Source organism: Colletotrichum godetiae (genome assembly GCF_030913485.1).
Source record: "Colletotrichum godetiae strain CBS 193.32 chromosome Unknown BDP55scaffold_14, whole genome shotgun sequence".
Classification (NCBI taxonomy): domain Eukaryota; kingdom Fungi; phylum Ascomycota; class Sordariomycetes; order Glomerellales; family Glomerellaceae; genus Colletotrichum; species Colletotrichum godetiae.
Genome location: NW_026851262.1, coordinates 486,861 through 504,710, shown reverse-complemented (window position 1 = coordinate 504,710; position 17,850 = coordinate 486,861). Strand labels below are relative to the sequence as shown.

At 54.6% G+C, this 17,850-nt stretch overlaps 5 protein-coding genes across 5 annotated transcripts; 2 read left to right on the top strand and 3 right to left on the bottom strand.

Annotated features, from left to right (window-relative positions):
* Positions 1–1,317: 1,317 nt before the first annotated feature.
* Positions 1,318–3,281, bottom strand: BDP55DRAFT_549118 (ubiquitin-conjugating enzyme E2-binding protein; the record flags this gene model as incomplete). Its single annotated transcript, XM_060568903.1, has 3 exons — positions 1,318–2,058; positions 2,589–2,720; positions 2,751–3,281. The coding sequence occupies 3 exons, from the start codon at positions 3,279–3,281 to the stop codon at positions 1,318–1,320; spliced, it is 1,404 nt and encodes a 467-aa protein (XP_060431433.1).
* Positions 3,282–3,666: 385 nt separating this feature from the next.
* On the bottom strand, positions 3,667–5,060 carry BDP55DRAFT_727144 (uncharacterized protein; the record flags this gene model as incomplete). Its single annotated transcript, XM_060579252.1, has 2 exons — positions 3,667–4,710; positions 4,782–5,060. The coding sequence occupies 2 exons, from the start codon at positions 5,058–5,060 to the stop codon at positions 3,667–3,669; spliced, it is 1,323 nt and encodes a 440-aa protein (XP_060431432.1).
* A 525-nt stretch (positions 5,061–5,585) lies between these two features.
* Positions 5,586–6,749, top strand: BDP55DRAFT_659305 (LSM domain-containing protein). The gene is made up of 3 exons (XM_060574538.1): positions 5,586–5,891; positions 5,964–6,040; positions 6,124–6,749. Exons 1-3 carry the CDS (start codon positions 5,864–5,866, stop codon positions 6,316–6,318), a joined length of 300 nt encoding a protein of 99 aa, XP_060431431.1. The 5' UTR covers positions 5,586–5,863; the 3' UTR covers positions 6,319–6,749.
* BDP55DRAFT_85211 (inosine-uridine preferring nucleoside hydrolase) lies at positions 6,640–8,674 on the bottom strand. Its single transcript, XM_060581269.1, has 5 exons — positions 8,447–8,674; positions 8,240–8,389; positions 8,065–8,167; positions 7,832–8,001; positions 6,640–7,770 (listed from the first exon to the last, which is right to left on the bottom strand). Exons 2-5 carry the CDS (start codon positions 8,277–8,279, stop codon positions 6,779–6,781), a joined length of 1,305 nt encoding a protein of 434 aa, XP_060431430.1. The 5' UTR covers positions 8,280–8,389; positions 8,447–8,674; the 3' UTR covers positions 6,640–6,778.
* Positions 8,675–10,610: 1,936 nt separating this feature from the next.
* On the top strand, positions 10,611–11,840 carry BDP55DRAFT_727141 (uncharacterized protein; the record flags this gene model as incomplete). The annotated part of the gene is made up of 1 exon (XM_060579251.1): positions 10,611–11,840. One exon carries the CDS (start codon positions 10,611–10,613, stop codon positions 11,838–11,840), a length of 1,230 nt encoding a protein of 409 aa, XP_060431429.1.
* Between the last annotated feature and the right edge of the window lie 6,010 nt (positions 11,841–17,850).

The window sequence follows — 17,850 nt, the reverse complement described above, 5'->3', positions numbered from 1 at the left end:
CCACTCGTTACATCCCTTACACCTATCACCACGTCTCTCTCGACACTCTCATAACCACGCACACACATACACACATACTCTCCTGCGCAAAATCTCTCTCGGCCCATCTCACTATCCGACGCGCAAACTATCTTCATTACTCCAAACTCATACGACCGCAGACATGGCATGTCTCCCGGGCGGCGTAATTATCTTCATCCGCTCGTGAACATGGTTTTCCCTTATCTCACGCTGTCTTCCATTCTCTCTCTCCTTTTCCTTATCCATTTCCATTTCCAGCATCATCTCTTCTGTACATTCCTCTTTTTTAGAGCGAGACCCGGGACAGGTCGTTCCCTTCGCAGTCAGTCATTTCCGTGATACCAATATCGCAGAGAACTCAAAACACCAACAACACAACGCGCATGCCACGCTGTCTGGGTTGAATATGTAATTATCAATTTTTTGTTTACCATATCCAAAGGGGGTTAGGGGAGGCATTTCCAGGGTGTTGATGGGTTGCCAAACTTGGTGATTTTTTGGCGGTGGTTGTTTTTTTCTTCCCCTGTTGTTTTTCCCAGCTGTCTGCCATTTACATGTTCTCCCTACAGTGGGGATTGATGGCTGATGAATGGAAATGGGAAGGAGGAGAAAGAAAAAGGAGCAATGGGAGGCGGGGGCGGGAGGAGGGAATGTTGTTGAATACTTTTTTTGATATCTTTTTTGATGAAAAAAGATGAAGGAAAAACGGCGGTGCGGAGGATTTATTGTACTATTCCTTGCAACTTGTAGGCTGTTGCACCAATTGATGGCTTGCTAAGTTACGAAACATTTGATGGCTCCTTTGGTTGCTTTGTGACGCGAGATGAAGATGCGAATATCACTAATGCCTATTTTGTTCCTAAGGGATCTCAAACCTTACGTGGTATCGTGTAAGGAACCCGGGTTCAATTGTGAATACTCAAAAACTACATGATCGAGACATTCTGGAGAACTAGCCTTTGGTTGCAGGATTGATAAACATGACGGTGGAGGAGCTTTGGCAGACAGAGCCAAGCAAGTCACTATGGAAGTAACTGTCCGTATGGAAGACAATCCCGATGAGGCCGCCCGTGGCCAAGGTCTCAGGACGATGAAGTACTCGGATATGTCATCTGTCTATTTGCAGTTTTCTTCCCCTTTCTCTAGCTACTTCTTCCAAGTCCGTGGCCCCCCTTTTCCCCCGCCAATGAAGCGGGTGTAGGCTGTGTGAATCGCACATCTCGATTTACCCTCACTTCCAAGGTCCGATGGTTAATACTCTTCAAACTCTCCCGGCTCCCCCCCAGCGCCGAATCATCACGGGCTCGCCGTTCCTGCGGAGCCTGGCTCCCATTTATCCAATAACCCTACATTCCACCCCTTGAACGTCCGCTCACCAGGCGGTAGAACCTCACTGCTACGCTTCAACCCCTCTGCCGCGGCGACGATGGCCGGTAAGGGGAGGTTGACCTCCTGCACGTCGGATGTCATGGACTCGAGCATGGTGTCCGCCTCGTCTTGGGAGATCTCTTTGTACAGCAGTTTGATGGCTGCGCGTTTTGTGCGTTGCTGGGCAGAAAATGGAGATGAGGCAGAGGAGAAGGAGGAGGAGGAGGAGGAGGCGTAGGTGATGTTGCTGTTGAGGATCCAGAGGTGTAGGGCGGGCACGACCTCACCATCGCTAGAGGAAGCTAGATTTTGGGTGGATTGGAAGGCGGGAACGACGACTGATTTGGAGGAGCCTGAGCGGGAGAGGGTTGCGATGAGGGTTGCGGCTAGGCAGTCTGAGCTGGTGGGCTGTGCTGCCGCTGCCGCTGCCGCTGCCGCGGCGGGGTGTGATGTGATTGTCTGGCATGACACTTGCCATTTCAGCAGGACGACAGAGGAGATGGCTACGTTGAAGAAGCCGAGGTGGGAGGCGCAGGCGGAGCAGGCGATGTTGAGCATCCGGGAGGGTGGTGTGGGATCAGAGCCAGGACCAGAGATGCCTTCTCCTCTAGCTAGGACTTCTGAGCTGGAGGGTGCTGGGGTTGCGGCATCGGATGATGGGAGAGAGAACTGGGTGGAGAGAAGACGAGTAAGTAAGAGAAGGAGAGGAGAGGGAAGAAGAGTGCACGAAACGTATCGTGAAGGCCTACAGGCAAGGGGAGAAGGATTATATGGATTATATGTCCCTCGCTGTGTATCCCGGGGTTTCCGAGGCTCTGGAAAGAACCCCAGTGAACGCAAGAGGGCCGACCGTCTTTTGCAAACCCAAGCTCAAGACCCAGAAACCATCTTACACACGAGGGGCGTAGGAGGTTTCGGAGTCTTGCGTTTTAGAAAGCAATCCCCTGCGCGAGGGCAGGGGACGACGGCGTGTTTGTTTGGATAGTTCATATAGGGGCGGAGTATCGGTGACCAGATCACTGAGTTGGTAGCGTGTTGCTGCCGACATGGCCTCCTTCTTGATGCCCCCGGTTTTTTTTTTTTGGTTTTTTTTTTGAGAATACACGACAGTCTTTCACCGTATATAATAGATGGATCCTCAACGCGATGTTGAAGATACGAGTGACAAAAGAGATGGAGAGAGAAAGAGAGCCGCTTACCTTGAGACCAACACAATCAGCCTCGCAAAACAGAAACGAGGTCAAATCCACCATGCCGACGCCAGGCTGCGCGGCAATGGACGAGTTGGCTCCGTACCCGCGCCTAGTCAGATGCTCGTGGTCCGCTTTTCCCTGCCCCTGCTCCTTGCCTTCGCCGTCCACGCCATCGCCGCCGCCGCCGTGCTCATGCTCGTGATCCGTGCTAGGCTTGTGACAGTGCCAAAAGTCCATCATCTCAGCCCAGTTCTCGCTCGGCAGGTCCTTCCACTCCCCCGCCTTACCGCCGGGCACGACGACTGCGGCACAGTGTCTGCACGCGACGGCCGAGCCGGGGAGGAGATCCCGCGCCGTCCAGGGGACGGGGTCATCTGCGAGGCTGGTGCCGGTGCGCGGTGCTGCTGGGGAGTCTGCTAGCGGGAGACGCCATGATAGCGTGTGCGAGGCTGATGGCGATGATGCTGACGGCGGCGGTGTAGGCAAGGCTGTTGGAGCGTCTCCTTGGGCGAGGACTCTTCCGGGTAGCGGGAAGTATGTTTCTGTGCCTGCGTGGTGGATGTGCAGCGTTGAACCGTCTGCGGCGATGAGCGCTCTTGTTTGTCCTCCTGCTGGTGAGGGGAGGGTCACTGCGACAGAGAGCTGGCGGATGTTGGTGAGGAGTTCTGCGTAGATGTTTGGTGTGTTGTGAGACGACATTGTGTGCAGTCACGGGTGTGTTTGGCTGGTGGAAGTTTGGGCGGCGGAGGTTGAGGTTGAGGATGAGGGTTCGCGTGCACGTGTGGATGAGGTTAGATTTAAGATGTGCTGGAGCTTAAGAGTGGTCGCGCTAGGATTGGACTGTGGCGCGCGACCCTTGTGGAACTTGGCGCAGCTGGTGCCGATTCAGCGGTCCTACGTTTGGAATTCACGGCACCCGCCACCAGCGGCTTTTTGTCACGTTGCAAATCTGCGATGCAGCTTGGTAGACAAGGTCTCGTCATGTGTTTGGAATTGAAAACCAATATGAGTATACACATATCTTGTCGTCATATACAGCATCAAATATATCCCCCTCCTTGCTAATCATTGGATACCATCTATCTCACGGGCGGCGAGATGACGCAGTTTGATGCTGCTCATAGTCCGGCGCTGGCACATCCACATCGTCCTCGCGAGACTGGCCACTCGTAGCCGTCCTCAGATCCGTCATTTCTATAGGCGGACCCGTCGCAGCATTTGGCTTCACCGGCGCATGCATCGCGTACGGATCGATCCTCGAGTACGACGGCAACCCGCCGTCGTCATCGGCATGATTCACCAGACTCTCTTCGCGAATGCGATCCAAACGAGAGGGAGCTGCTTCTGCTCGTCGCCTCTGGTCGCGTACGCGAACGAATTCCTCCAGACGCCTCCTATAATGTTCATCTCTTTCGGCTTCCGTTGGCATTTCTACCTCCCTCACTCGGCGTTCGTCAATCATCGATCCCATGTCCGACGGCTCCGACTCTGGCGGGTATTGGTCCGGCTTCTGCAGTCGTTCGCCAACGGCCACGGCAGCGATGTATGCCGCAACCGAGAGCAGATGGCTTGCCGAGGCGATCCAGGTGACGACCAGCATTGAAATGCCGGCGCTGTGGTATTCGAAGACACTCTCGTATTCCCTGAGGATGTCGTCCGCCTCAAAGGCCGTTCTGGTCGTGCGAATAGAAGCGGCGATCAAGGCCGCCCCCGTCAGAGTAAGCGACACTGTCAGGAAACGATCACAGTTAGGTGCGTCCGGAATCATGCCGACGAAGAAGTGCCAAAACCAGAGGCACGCGGTGACCAACGTGAAGACAATGTAAGTGATGAGCGCGGTTTTGGACGAGATGATTGTGGGGGCGTTCGAGAGGTCAATGTCTTGCGATTCCAGAGCCGAGAATTGACCCCTCCTTGAGGAGTACATCGAGTATCCCCCTATTGCATAAGCGACGTCCTCCATGATGCTCTCAAGGTCGAAGGGGGTGCCCGGGGCCTGGCGGATACATCCATCCCGTCCTGAGTTCATGTCTTCGCCGGACAGTGAGTAGCAGCAGCTGCTGAGGTGCCAACTGATGACGACGGTGGTCTCTTCGGCTGACGGGCGCCGGCGGTATGCCGTTGACCACTATTATCCATTGTCAGTATATGCAAATGGGGAGGGAGAGAATTGTCCTCTCGAGCCCAAATCCGACTTACGGTAGCAAGGTGGGCCTCTCTGTTCTTGATACCTTTTAACTCTCTCACAGAACCCGACTTTGTCCATGCGCCGACGCATAGAAAGACGACGAGGATTATTGTGAGGGCATCAAACACCAACGCGCAAAGAAACAGTAAGCGCCGTACCGCTCTCTCTTGAGTTTGGTTGAGCGTGTACCTCTTGCCCTGGCTAGGCCTGTCACGTTGGACAGAAGCGTTCATATCGAGGAGACCTGGTGATGTCGCTACACATCCTGACCTGGTGATGTCGCTACACATCCTGACCTGGTGAGGAAGGGTATGGAGTTGTTGCCTCGGCGAACAGTGAAATACGTCTCTCGTCTCGAGACATGCCCAGAGGTAATCCATCCATAGCGGTGAAAGGTAATCGCGAACTCTTTAAAACGAAAAGCGGGAAATATAGCGTAGTGCCACCCGATTGAGCAGGTGATGTCGCTGCCGGGGTTCTTCGCCCAGTGAGTATGGCAGGCTGAATAGACTCATGCGGCACAGCAGTCTAGTGAGCTTGGTATTTCAGCCTGGGAGCTTGGCATCCATCCCCTTTGAGGCCGGCAATCTCGGTACCATGGCGAATGGTTGTCGCTGGCAAGGGCTGAGTGTGGGCGATTGCTCGTTACTGGCGCCAACGGTAGGTTTTTGGACCATGATTGAATAGCAGAAGGATACCGTTCATAGGCTTGTTGAAAATGGCAGGGTCCTGATTTGATTACTCATGTTCGGTTGGTTGATTTGAAGCAATGGGTTGCGATAATTCCCATATTAGTGACATTTAACGGCTTGAGAGGACGAACGACCGGGAGTGCACAGACCAGACCTTGTCGTGCTTACCTTGGCCTGAAGCGGCTTAGCTTGGGAGCTCCAAGGTCCCTCCACTCAAGATTCCCGAATTTCACCAGTCAACTTTCTGGATTCAACATTGCGATAATACCACCGACAACAGATCCAAGCACCTTCTGATCAGACTAATCCAAGCAGTAGACGACCTAATTCTCGGCAAAAATCTCTACTCAAGCTTCATACGAATTTTTTTGCTTCTTCCAGATCTCAAGATCCCCGCAATCATGGCAACCCTCGGAGGCTATCTCAACAGTGCGTCCCCTCCAGCTCCCAACCTCGAGTGCTGCGTCCTCGATGACATACTGACGATCCTCCCCCAAACAGAGAAAGTCCTCATTGTGACATCGGACTCGAGAATCTTGGTGGGCACACTGGAAGCGGCAGACCAGTCCACGAACCTCGTAATGCCCCTCCCCCCCTGCCCCTTCAAAACCCTCCTGGATCTTCTAAACTACACCTAGCTAACATACATTTCGCGCCTCAGGTACTCAGCAGTGCCCAAGAGCGAGTCATCCAGACCCCCGAGAGCGGCGAGCCCTCTGTCGAAGTGCCCCTCGGCCTCTACCTCGTCCGAGGCGACAACGTCTGCACGATCGGCCTGGTAGACGAAGCGCTAGACGACAGCATCAACTGGACCGAAGTCAAGGGTTCTGCTATTGGAGGAACCAAGCACGTATGAAAACCTGCGCATACACAAAAGAGAGAGAGGAAAAAAGCAAAGATGGGTTTCGAGGATGAGAGTGACATTCTGCGTCACGGGATGTTTGATTACGAGCGGGATACCCGAGTGTTGGGAAGGACATGAGATTGCGCTGCTGCCATCAAGACAGGCAGGCAGGCCGGCAGATGTGCGCGCATTCATGCACACATGCACATGCGCATGCACACACCTACACCTACACCTACACACACAAAACAACGGCGTTTGCACATATTTTGGAGTTGCTATAGAATGACATTGGGTTTCCTACGGGGTATGCGCCTGCCTTTCTTCTATCCAGATCTCTCCTCCATCATGCTACAATCTCAAATGATGTTTGTGCTGACACGAGACAACAACGAAAGAAGAGCCCACACTCACACATAGAAGGGGGGGGGGGGGGGGGGGGGCTAAAATATACGTCTTTTATCTTCCATCTTTATCCGAAAACTCTCTTCATCAGGTCAGGGGCAAACAATTCCTCGCCGGGGGACTCGACCATCCTGTTGACTCTGTTGCCCCTGCTGGTGCTGAGCCAGCCGCCAGTGTCGCCGGGGACCTCCGCCAGGGTCAGGACGTCGACGCTGTCGCCGGTCTCGCTGGCCTCGAGGGCAGCCTCGTTGTACTTGACGCGGAGCCTGCGGTCGATGACGTGCATACCGCGCGTCCACTGGCCCGTGGTCTCGATGCGGATGTCCTCCGGCTCCGCGGTGGCCTTCCACTTGGGGTCGGACTGCGTCAGCAGGTACCAGACGGTCAGGGGATCGTGTAGGGAGAGGCCGGGCTCCTGTCCGTCGCCCTCCATCTCCACGATCTTGTCGAAGCATTTGGACATGAAGTGGTTGACCCACTGGCCGAGGGGGCTTCCCGACGCCACGATGGGCTTGATGGTCTCGGTGAAGTAGTTCTGTCTAAGCAAGTGGGGAGTCGTGATGTCGAGGGGGAATAGCGTCAGCTTGAGCTTCTTGGACAGCCTGGCTGGGTAGGGAGGCAGGGACGACTTCTTGTCCGAAATGGGAGGCATGGTGGAGCGCGGGGTGGGAGAGGTCAGGGCGAAGACGCGCGCGGCAGCGACGGCGTCGGCGACGGTATTGAATTCGCCGTGCGGGGTGATGTTGCCCTCGACGTGGACGGCGCCGCCCATGACGCAAAGTTCCTTGACGCGGAGGAAGGTTTCCGGGTCCTCGGCGGCGGCGAGGGCGACGTTGGTCATGGGGCCGACGACGCAGATGGAGATTGTGTTGGGTTCGTTCTCCTTTAGGATGCGCAAGATCTCCTTGTGGGCGACCTGCTTGGCCGGGGTGAAGTACTGGTTAAAGGGGGAGGGGTCATGGTCGACGTCCTTCTCGGTGTGGAAGAGGGACTGCCAGCGGTCATCTGGGGAGAGGTGAGGGTGCTTCTCGTGGACGCCGTGAAGGCCGTCGAGTCCGTCTGTTGAGGGGTCAGGCGAGTGTGTATCACAGAGGGGGTCCCAAACGAAGGGGTGCCTTACGGAAGTAGTCGGCGGCCAGCTCGTCATCTTCTAGAGCGTGCTCGGCACCGACTGCCACGATGGGCTTGTAGGCCTTGAGGGACTCGAAGCCCTCGGGCTTTCCATTCTCCTTGCGCCACGCAATCTCCTTTTCCAGAACGTGGAAGAGCGCAACAACGTTCTTCAGGCAGCTTTCATCATCAAAAGGGTTAGACTAGAAATGTAGAACCTCCTTTCACGGCGTTTGAACTCACCTCTGAAGAGGCACGTTTCCGTAGGTGACTGAGATCATCATAACCTCGAGCTCCTCGGGGGAGGCTGAGAGGGCCAGGAGCATGGCCATGACATCGTCGATACCTGACAGAGAGATGTATATGAGCTACTTGCACATCACAGCGCTTAGCCCGGGTTTGTTCACTCATATCTCACCTGGGTCGGAATCGATGATGACGCGGTTCTTGGGAGCCATGGCTGCGGTTTTTGAACTACGGGAAGTTTCTGAAATTGGTTGCGAAAAGTGTTTGATGAAGACGAAAAATGATTTCGTCTCAAAATACACAGTTAATTCAATCACTCTGACTGGGAAAGCATTAGTGATATAGAAAACCAAATGTTGATTGAAGTGGGGGAGCGGACATCGGCGGGCACGTGAGCTAAGCTTGAACGGAGGTGTCCGGTCTCCGCCTGTCTCCGGTGTAGATGGATAAAAGATCCCGGGTCCCGGAGGAATATGCGTGTGTGACTCCCGTGTCCCTTTCTCGCCGGGCCTATTTTGTGTCAAAAGCAGGGCGTCGGTGTCGCATTAAGAAACTGGCACAGGTAGGCAAGGCCTGCGCCGAATGGAACCCCTCATTGTAGAAACGTCGGGGGGGGGATGGTCCATGGTGGGGTTGTGGTTTGCGCGCAGTGCGCCAGCGCGGCGGCGTGAATCATGGAGAAAAAAGGACGCGCTAAGCCGCTTCGAGCTACCGAGATCCAGATGTTGTCGATAAGAAGTTCATGGGCGCTGCAGGAAACCTTGGAAAATAGGGACTTTGGGGCATTGGGCACCTAGACGGAGTCTTATCGGGAAAGCCAAGGGGAAAGGAATCTGACATGCGGCAAGGTGCAACTCTGGACCTTGCAAAGATTGGATGAGACGTGGGAGTGAAGGGCCTCGGGAAGTTTGCTTGGATGAGGGTACCTTACTCACGTGAACCTAGCTACCTTGAGGAAGCTGTCTGCAAAAACCTATTTTGATTCTGAACTCTTTTCGATAGGTAGTTGGCAGGCCCGCGCGAGATACCCAGGCAACCTCCGAGTCCGACAAGTTTCCAATGGCAATGTTTGGCAACGTAGTTTGGTTGGCCGCTAATTCCATTGACTCGATGCCCTGACAGCAAGCACAGTGACCTCAATGTCATTTCGCCCAATCACGGAGCGTGCTTGTGGAGCGAGGTCATCACGGTCACGTGTAAGTGACACCTTCCGGGTTGGTGATTGCTCCCTTGCCTTCCTTCCCACAAAGTCGTTGCCTCTTCACATGTGACCAGTCTCCAGTTTTCACGTTCGCCCGAGTCCGTGCTATGGAAGGTAAGGTCCCAAAAGAGTGGGTTCGAGTCCCTCAACCCCGTGGAAACGCGAAGCTGTCACTTTGGAGATCCAGGAAATTACCTAACAGCACCCTGGAGATAACCTCATCTGCCTCCATTACCTACCCTTACCTCATATACCTACCTTGCTCAACTCGAGGAGACACACCAGATCGCTGACAATAACCGTCACGCAGCAAGTAAGTGCAATTTTCCCTTTCAATTGTGTCTTCATCTTATCGCATCTCACATCACACACTCCCTCGTCTCGCCTTTTGTCTTTGCTGCTTCATCTGAGCTCGGCCAGCCAGAAACACATCCCTGGGGACCTGCGGCAAAAGAGGACACCAATCCTCATACTCCGTACTCCGTACGCCATCCGCAATTCCCACTCCTGGAGACTCGGTCCCGACGCAGGTCAGGGTTTGGTGCAGCACCTTACAGATTGGATACCTTCCATTGGGGGGAGCACCTACCTAGCAACCTAGCAGCGCCGAGCAGCCGCAGCGGTAGCAGTAGATACCCGTGGGACCTCTCCAGCGGTCGGCTTTTGCATCCGTGGCATGAACCCCGGGCGCTTGCCTCAGCCAAAAACCCCCATTTGCTACTGGCTCTGGACCTTTGGACCTGCCCTGGACCACTGGCGGCACAATTGCTGAGAAGCCACCTGGTAACTTTTTTTCTTCGGCCTGTCTCTCCTTGCCAAGCTACCTGCATCTGAACACGACATCCAAGCCGTCTTGCAACCGCGTGGTCGAAACGCCTCCTCAATCGCCCTTCTTCCTTCTTCCCTTTTACCAATTCTTTGTTGTTTCTCCCCTTCAACAAACCCACATCCACTCCCCGAGCATCACCGCTCTTACCTTTCATCCTCCAGCAGCCCATCCATTGTTGCGCCCACATCTCCCTTGCGCACCTTCCACCTGTATGTCCCCCGATCGGCGCTTGCCCCCAGACATCTCGGATCATCTGCTCCCGTGCAGAGCTCAGCACAAATTGGACTCCATTGCTAACCTGTCCATTAACCAGGCATCCGAATCTCTCTCCACAACTTCTCCATCAGTGAGGCATCGACTATACTCCGTGACCCTCAACGGCACCCTGAGCTTGCGGTCCTTGATCCGACAAGCCGTTGTCTTTGCTGTTTTTTCAACTGCACCGCGTTGCATAATCTACCATACCCCTTAATACCCATCTGGTAGCGGTCTGCGCCATCCACAATCGCAACAATGACAGTCTCCGACTTCCTCAACACCCAGACCGTGGGCGGCTACCTTGTCTGCTTCCTTGTCGCTGGGGGCTTGATCTACAACTACTCCAGCAAGAAGAAGCCCGCGCAGGTTGCCAAGAGTGTCAAGGCTTATGTTGAGCCCAAGAAGGACGCCAACGCAAAGAAGCAGCGAAAGGCCGCTTTTGCTTCACAAAAGCCTGAAGAGAAGACTTCCACAAGCGCAGTCGATCCTTCCAGCACATGGCTGAGCAATGATCCTAAGGAGGACGTTGATAATGCCGATTTCGCCAAGCGGATGGCTAGTGTCAAGGAGGGCAAGAAGTTTGACGGCAAGTCTTCTGCTGATGCCAAGAAGAAGAAGACCAAGTCTGTCAAGCAATCGCGCGCTGCCGAGAAGAAGCCTGTTGAGGTCACCGAGGAGGAGGAGCCCATCGCTTCTTCTGCCCCGGCTGTCGAGGCTGTTGAGGAGGCCGAGGAGAGCTCCCCTGCCGCCTCCCCCGAGGTCACCCCTGCCGACCCCAGCGGCGTCAGCGACATGCTCGAGCCTACCGCATCCGGTCCCTCCGTTCTCCGCCTGACCGGCACCGACAAGGAGAAGCCCAAGGCCAAGAACCAGAAGGCCCCCGAGCAGGCTGAGACCAAGAAGCAGCGCCAGAACCGCCAGAAGGTTGAGGCCAAGAGAGCCGCCCGCGAGGAGGAGGAGAAGGAGCGCAAGGTCAAGCTCGAGAAGCAGCGCCGTACCGCCCGTGAGGCTGCCGGCATCCCTGCCAAGGATGGCTCCCAGTTCATGGCCAGCGTCAACGGCAACAAGTCCGCTTGGACCGCCGGCTCTCCCAACGGCGCCTCCACCAACGGCACCTCTGCCGCTGTTCAGCCTCTCGACACCTTTGAGGCTCCGGCCCAGAACGGCACCTCTGCAGCCCCTGCTCAGGCCTCCAACAACAACTGGATCTCTTCGCTCCCCTCTGAGGAGGAGCAGATGGAGCGCCTCAAGGAGGAGGACGAGTGGAACACTGTTCCCGCCAAGTCCAAGAAGGCCAAAAAGGAGAACCGTTCTCCTTCCCCTGAGGCTGTCAAGCCTGCCGCTGCCGCCGCCGCTGCTCCGGCTCGTCCCATCGCCCAGGCCGTCCAGAAGCCTGCCTCCAACGGCAAGGCTGCGAAGCCCGTCACGTCCAACTTTGGATCCTTCTCCGCTCTCAGCACTGAGGAGGAGGAGTGGGATGTCTAAGCGATCACTATACCTACGAATGTCATTCTCCAGGATATTCCGCCCCCAGACGCGTTCTTCTCCAATTCACCCCATCGTCCTCGCGCCGTCTGGATGTCACTTGTTATTCTAAATGTACAATACTTCTTCCTGGAGTGCGGCACACCTAAAGAACTCTCTCACACATGCAATCCTTTTGACGTCATGAAGAAGACGCCAGCATTGGTTCGATCACGCTTCCGCGAGACGGCGGCGTCATCGAGTAAGGCGACATGGCTTGCTATCGCATACACGCAAAAAACGATCTCGGCCACAGCATGAGATCTGGAGTTGGGGGATTACATTGGCCAGCGGGCTGAGTGATTTGCACATGCTTTCTTTTCTTCCTTTTGGCCTCGAGACCAGCCAGCTATTGATGGGGATGGGGGGAAACGAAGGAGAGAGTGACGCGGGCTCACGATGTATACGAGGAAGTTGAAAAAAAGAGAATGGTCTTGGGCAGGAAGAAACACAAAAATGAAACCTTTCCTTTAGGGCAGATTGTTGGATCACATGGGAAATGGCCATGCCCCTTCAGTCGTTGTGTGTTTAGCACAGGTTCCCGCCAGATAACTTTCAATGAGTCTTCTTTTCCACTAGTAAACTCCCACCACAAGTATCTGCTGTCGTCTCCTGGGCAGTCTCGACTTGTTTGTTTTGTGAATGATTTGTTGTCATATTACCGGGATGGTGCCAGATCAAGTGATGACAGTGTGATGTGTATCATGTTATTTCTCCACGTTTTTTTTTGTTGTTTTTTTTACAATGCACATGCTGGGCGCCCCCACCTTGATATTTCGTCACGATCTCTTGCCCGCTTAGGAGGAGCCTTATGCGTTGTAGTTGGATCGTCGTTCGATCGAGGCTAGGAGGTGATCGTGACCGGGGGGGGTTCAAGCTGTCACGGCCTGTTGGGCATGTGAGAAGAAAGTCGACTTTCGTTCTGTCCAGTTGGCTACCCCCCTCCCCCTCCCCCTCCCCTTCCTCCCCCACAAGCTAGGTACAGCGCATCCTCGCGGATCGTTGGCGGAGAGACGTTGAAAAGTGATCTGGCTCATTTGGTGATTTTGTAGATTGGCGGAGCTAGAGGGTACCGGATACTGGCTTGTGGGGTTTACCTACTTTTGTTTGGCCTTGACCGCTACACGATGTGGTGGTGGACGAGGAAGAGGGTGTACGATGGACCGTTAGCCCCGCGATCCCAAGTTCCTAGACATGCATTGCGTGGGTAGAATCTGTAGGCTGCTTTGCCCAAGGTAAGGCTTCCTGACCAAGGGTGACTAGGTAGATGGCGAGGTCAAGTGGGATGTGTGTGTGTGTGTGTGTGTGTGTGTGTTGTTCCAAGGCGGTGGGAAGGGAAATCGCGGCATCACGGGTTTGACGGATAGACTAGGAGCTTTTCTAGGACTTGAGCTACTACTGACGGGTGGAACAGCGTGGTCGACTACCACACGCCCGTGGGGGAAACGCTTCGCAGGACGAGACCAGACGCGGGAGGTGAGACATGCAGTATTCACATGTTTATCCAACGCAAGAAGTCTGGAGGATTGGAAGAGAGGTTTGTTGGATCCTAGCAAATGGAAGAGAGACGGAGCGATGAAAGCGTTGGAGCGATGGGGAGAAGGAACGGAGCTGCTTGTGTCCCTTGCGGTCTCGTGACCGAGTCTGCTACGGATAGAGATCGAGTCTGGAGAATTGCATCATGTGTGCGAGAAGAGTACAAGGCGGAGGATTGATGACATGATGGTTAACCGTCGGCTCAGTTGATGCTTGCGACTTGTGAGGCGTGATTTGTGTTTCTTACAATGGGCCGTATCATTGACTGTCTGCGTTTCCCCATGCTATTGTGAACTGGATCATAGGTTCATGTGAGCTAAGCTAAGGCGTACTCAGCTGGCGTCTCTTCGACGTCTCTCGGAGAAGTTCTCTTTCTCCGACGGATGCGTTGGTACGGATACAATGCCATGTTATCCTACCTTGGCTTGGTGTGTTGAGTATGCGACTCAAAAATGTCGTTTGGTATCGTCAAAGTTACTCAGGGTTGAACTGAACTCCCTCACACCCTCTTGGACAAGATCCGATAATTCAAGGAAGTTAATTCAAAAGTCTTTGTCCGAAAAACATAACAACGAGGTTGCTTATGTTTATGCTTCCTGCTGTGGTGGGTGTCTTCCTGTCCTAGTTGCCAGACCTTGGGGCGGGGGGGCCTCGGAAGGTTGATTTGACTTTGAGCAAGAGATGGTTGTCGTTCCTAGCCTTGCTAGCTCACAGCGTCGATGAAGTGGCATGGGAATGGATCCATGTTCCCTTGCCCATTGAGGAGAGCAGCATGGGTAACATTTACCTTGTGGTTTCGTAGCATTTACAGTGGCAGTTCATCCGCGGGAATACCTATTCGTACGTCTTTGGCGGGATCTACTCCCTGCGGCCACGCTTGCGCATCCTGTAGATGATCGAAACAGCGGGGACTCCTATATCCTATAAAAGGACTCGGGTGTATCATACCGTAGCAGTGTGGCGGGCGGGCGGTCGATCAAAAGGCTCCCGACCCGTACGAGCGTTCGTTCGTTGCGCGTTTGCGTACGCATTTAAGCAAATCAAGGGTCCAGGTGCCATGTAACTCGCTACATACAAAGAAATCCGTTACGCGAGGAGAGTAACCGTAGTGGTGGGAGCTGGAGGGGCTGAGTCGAGTGAGGTGGAAAGGGGGAGGGGGGGGGGGGGGGGGGGGGGGGGCATGATTATCGATAGGCGCAATTGTTCGATAATATCCCTCCAGCAAGGGACCCTCGACGAAATGCCATAGTGGTCACTGACGTGTATGTTAGGTTAGTCTGGACAATGTGGCAGACATCAAGTAATCAACCATTGGCAGTCCATCAGACTTGTCAATCAGATCAACCGGGTCATCAGTAATGCCCAAGAACTCAAAGGGGGCCGGCCAAAGCTTGAGTTGCAAATGGCATTGAGAGTTGAGGAATCTATCGGACCATTGGTATTGCCCATGGGCCAGGGAGTGGTGCAGGCGGCGGCGGCGGCGACGGCACGCACAAGCAAAGGAGGTGAGAGCCGTCGAGGTAAAACCTCACCTAGCGCGCGAAACGCTGAGGCGTTTTGTGGTGTTGCCTGCCTCGCAATGGTGCAGCGAGTGAGACAAGACTTGACAGAGAGATACAGTACGCAGCGTGCGCAGGCAAACGTGCGCTAGGGACGCCGACTCCCTACTTCCATCGGAGGCTTAGCAGAGAGGGTTTAGACCGCCGCCCATGGCCGTACGCCATAGTGAAGTTGAGAACAACCAGTGGTCATTGCGGATTAGTCGTAGGAGGGGGGGGGGGGGGCTTGAGACATAAACGGTGCTGGCTGGGCGAGGTGCCAGTTGCAAGTTGCCAGTTTGGGGGATGCGGCGTCCGCGGCGTCGTCCGGCTGACAGAGGCCGTGTTGTCGGACTTTTCTGGTGGAAATGGGAGAACAAGATTGAACAATTTCGTTTTACGGGTTGTCGTGTTATGGCAGTCCGGTTGGTGGTTCGGGTTCCGGGTTGCTGAGCTGAGCAGAAAAGTGAAATTAAGGCCGGACACTTCGACGCTTCCGGGTCAATTGTCCATGACTAAGTTGAAGTCGGTGGTAGATGATGACATACGGGTCATGAACTGATTGTACGCGCGATGGGCGCCATGGAGAGGAAATGCCTCTCTAGTAGCCAAACCATTGTGACCCAAGGCGCGACGCGGCGCAGATTGGCCGAGTTGCAGGTTCATGGAGCTCCGTCCCGCTTCCGGGTCCCCGTAGCCTGTAGGCCGTTCGGCGTAGGGTCGGGCAGGCAAGACTCGAGCGGCATTGGGCAATTGGGTTGTTGTTGGAGGAGAGTTGCGGTAAATCGGTCCATGGTCGTGGTGTGTGGTGCATGTGCAGATGCATGGTATTCAAGTTCGAACACTGGTCAATCTTGTTCCCCGAGCCTAGCACTCCCATCCCTTGAGGGGTCGGGTTGTCGTGGAGAGGGAGGGAAGGGTGACAGGGTCCATAGTGGCATGGTGAGATAGCCAGAGATCTGATGTAAGTACCGGGTACTTATGGCTCTCCCACTTCAAGTAGCGTAGTGTGTAAAACGAATGAAAGTCTTGGCCAATTGAGATCTTCCGCCCGTTCTCTGCGCCGCCCCGATATGAACGGACGTCTCCTGGTTGTTTGCAGTATTCGTAGAGGACGGTTTATCAAGACGAATGGCAATACAGGCCAGTTGCAGACGTCGAAGGCGCGACAAGACGGATTTTCGGCCAAGACGGGATTGGCAGCGTAAGGTGGTGCGCTGGCAAGTCTTGCTACCTCGGTCCATGTGCGTCTTGGACAGAGACAGTCTGACAGACAGGCAGACGGACAGACAGACCTAGGATTCGAGGATTCGGGCGAGAGGCGGTGGGAAACACTGGACGGTGGACGAGGCATCGTTGCGGTGCGATGCAATGCGCTCCGTGGGGCAGCGGCACCTTTGTCTGTCCGATTTTCAAGGTTGTCCGTCTTGACGTCGACTTGGCGTGTCCTCCAACTTCCAAGACTCCAGTGACGCGAGGTCGGGTAACCATGCGCAGCAAACAGGCACATTCGACTCGCATTCTGATTCGACTTGCATCGTGTGGGACAGCGGGCGACGGATGAACCAAACAGCGCACAGCAGCCAGCCGCAGGCACGAGGCACAGAGCTGCCCCGGATTGGCGTTTCCTGGGTACTTGGCGTTTCCGGAGGGGGGAGGTGTAGCACCTTGTTCTCGTTCTGGTCTGTTCAGTTGCGGCCTTTGCAGGACGACGCAGCTTGGGACTGTGTAACTGTAGTGTGTACAGACAGATACGGAGTACAGCAGAACGACGATTCGTAGTGTTGTGAGAGTTGTGGAATGGAGGCGCATTTACATGCATGGCGACGACGACGAGGACGACGACGGGTCCGCCCAGGCGCCTCAGAGAGGCCGAACTTTGGAACCATTGATTGCAATGATTGGCACGCCCAACTCAGATTGTGCCATATCTGGTAGGCCGGACTGCGTGCGTGCTCGATCCATAGTCGGGGGTGTCACGGTGTCCAGGACCCGTCCGCTTAACCCGTGGAGGGGACCGCAATCTCTCGCGATCATCTGGCGTAAAGTGGATGTTCGTAAAGTGTCTGATGAAGATGCGCTCCGTAATCAAGCGAACGACTCAGGCGTTGGAATGAACCTGCTCGATACATCTTCCCAATACATTTTGTTTTTAGCAGGGAGAAGGGTGGCAGAAAACACTGTAGAGTTTAAGGGATCCGAACTGTTGGATCATGTTGGATATCGGAGATGGACTCAAAAGAGGAAGAGGAGAAGAAGAAGAGGAAGACAGAGGAACAGACAGAGAGCGCGTGTCTGTGTGTGTGTATGTGTGTATATGAAGTAGAGGTACATGTACCAGGTACACAGTACTTGTTCTTCGCTTGGTGGCTTCCTCTTCCTCTCCCCTTACCCTTCTTTCCCACCTTGGCCTCTAAGTATCCGTAGAGGGCAGGCCCCCCGTGTCCCTCAAATCGCTCCCCCCGGTTGCCGTCGAGAAACCCACAATTCCCCCCCAGTCCTACTGTGTATCCGCAGTGTACAGAGTACTCTGTCCACTAGGCTCTCGGTCTCCATGCGACTGGTACCTCCACCCACTACCCCCTTCAATTGATTGCCCGATGGGAAGGAAGGAGGGAGAGGGAGACCGAGAGGGGGAGGGACCTGCCCATAGTGTAAGGTAGAGAGAGGAGACCTGGGTGTGAGTGTGAGGTGAGGTAGGCGCTACTTACCTTGCGGCTTGCGCCTCCCTTTTTCGAAACGTCGTCTCTAAAGCAGTTCAACTCCATTTCGCCTTCAATTCACCCGTCTTTTTTTTTCCCTCACTTGATTCCGCTCCCTTTTTGTTTTTCCCCCCTCCCCCTCCTCTCCCTCTTGTATGTCCTCTGTGTCTGTGTCTTAATTCTTCATCCCAAACC

Bases quoted from the DNA above. Each gene is read 5' to 3' on its own strand.
- BDP55DRAFT_659305 (XM_060574538.1), top strand. From the start codon at position 5,864: ATGGCAACCCTCGGAGGCTATCTCAACA. The intron at 5,892-5,963 runs GTGCGTCCCCTC...TCCCCCAAACAG, and splicing joins CCTCGGAGGCTATCTCAACA to AGAAAGTCCTCATTGTGACA. The intron at 6,041-6,123 runs GTAATGCCCCTC...TTCGCGCCTCAG, and splicing joins CAGACCAGTCCACGAACCTC to GTACTCAGCAGTGCCCAAGA.
- BDP55DRAFT_85211 (XM_060581269.1), bottom strand. From the start codon at position 8,279: ATGGCTCCCAAGAACCGCGTCATCATCGATTCCGACCCAG. The intron at 8,168-8,239 runs GTGAGATATGAG...TCTCTCTGTCAG, and splicing joins CATCATCGATTCCGACCCAG to GTATCGACGATGTCATGGCC. The intron at 7,771-7,831 runs GTAAGGCACCCC...ACCCCTCAACAG, and splicing joins GCTGGCCGCCGACTACTTCC to ACGGACTCGACGGCCTTCAC.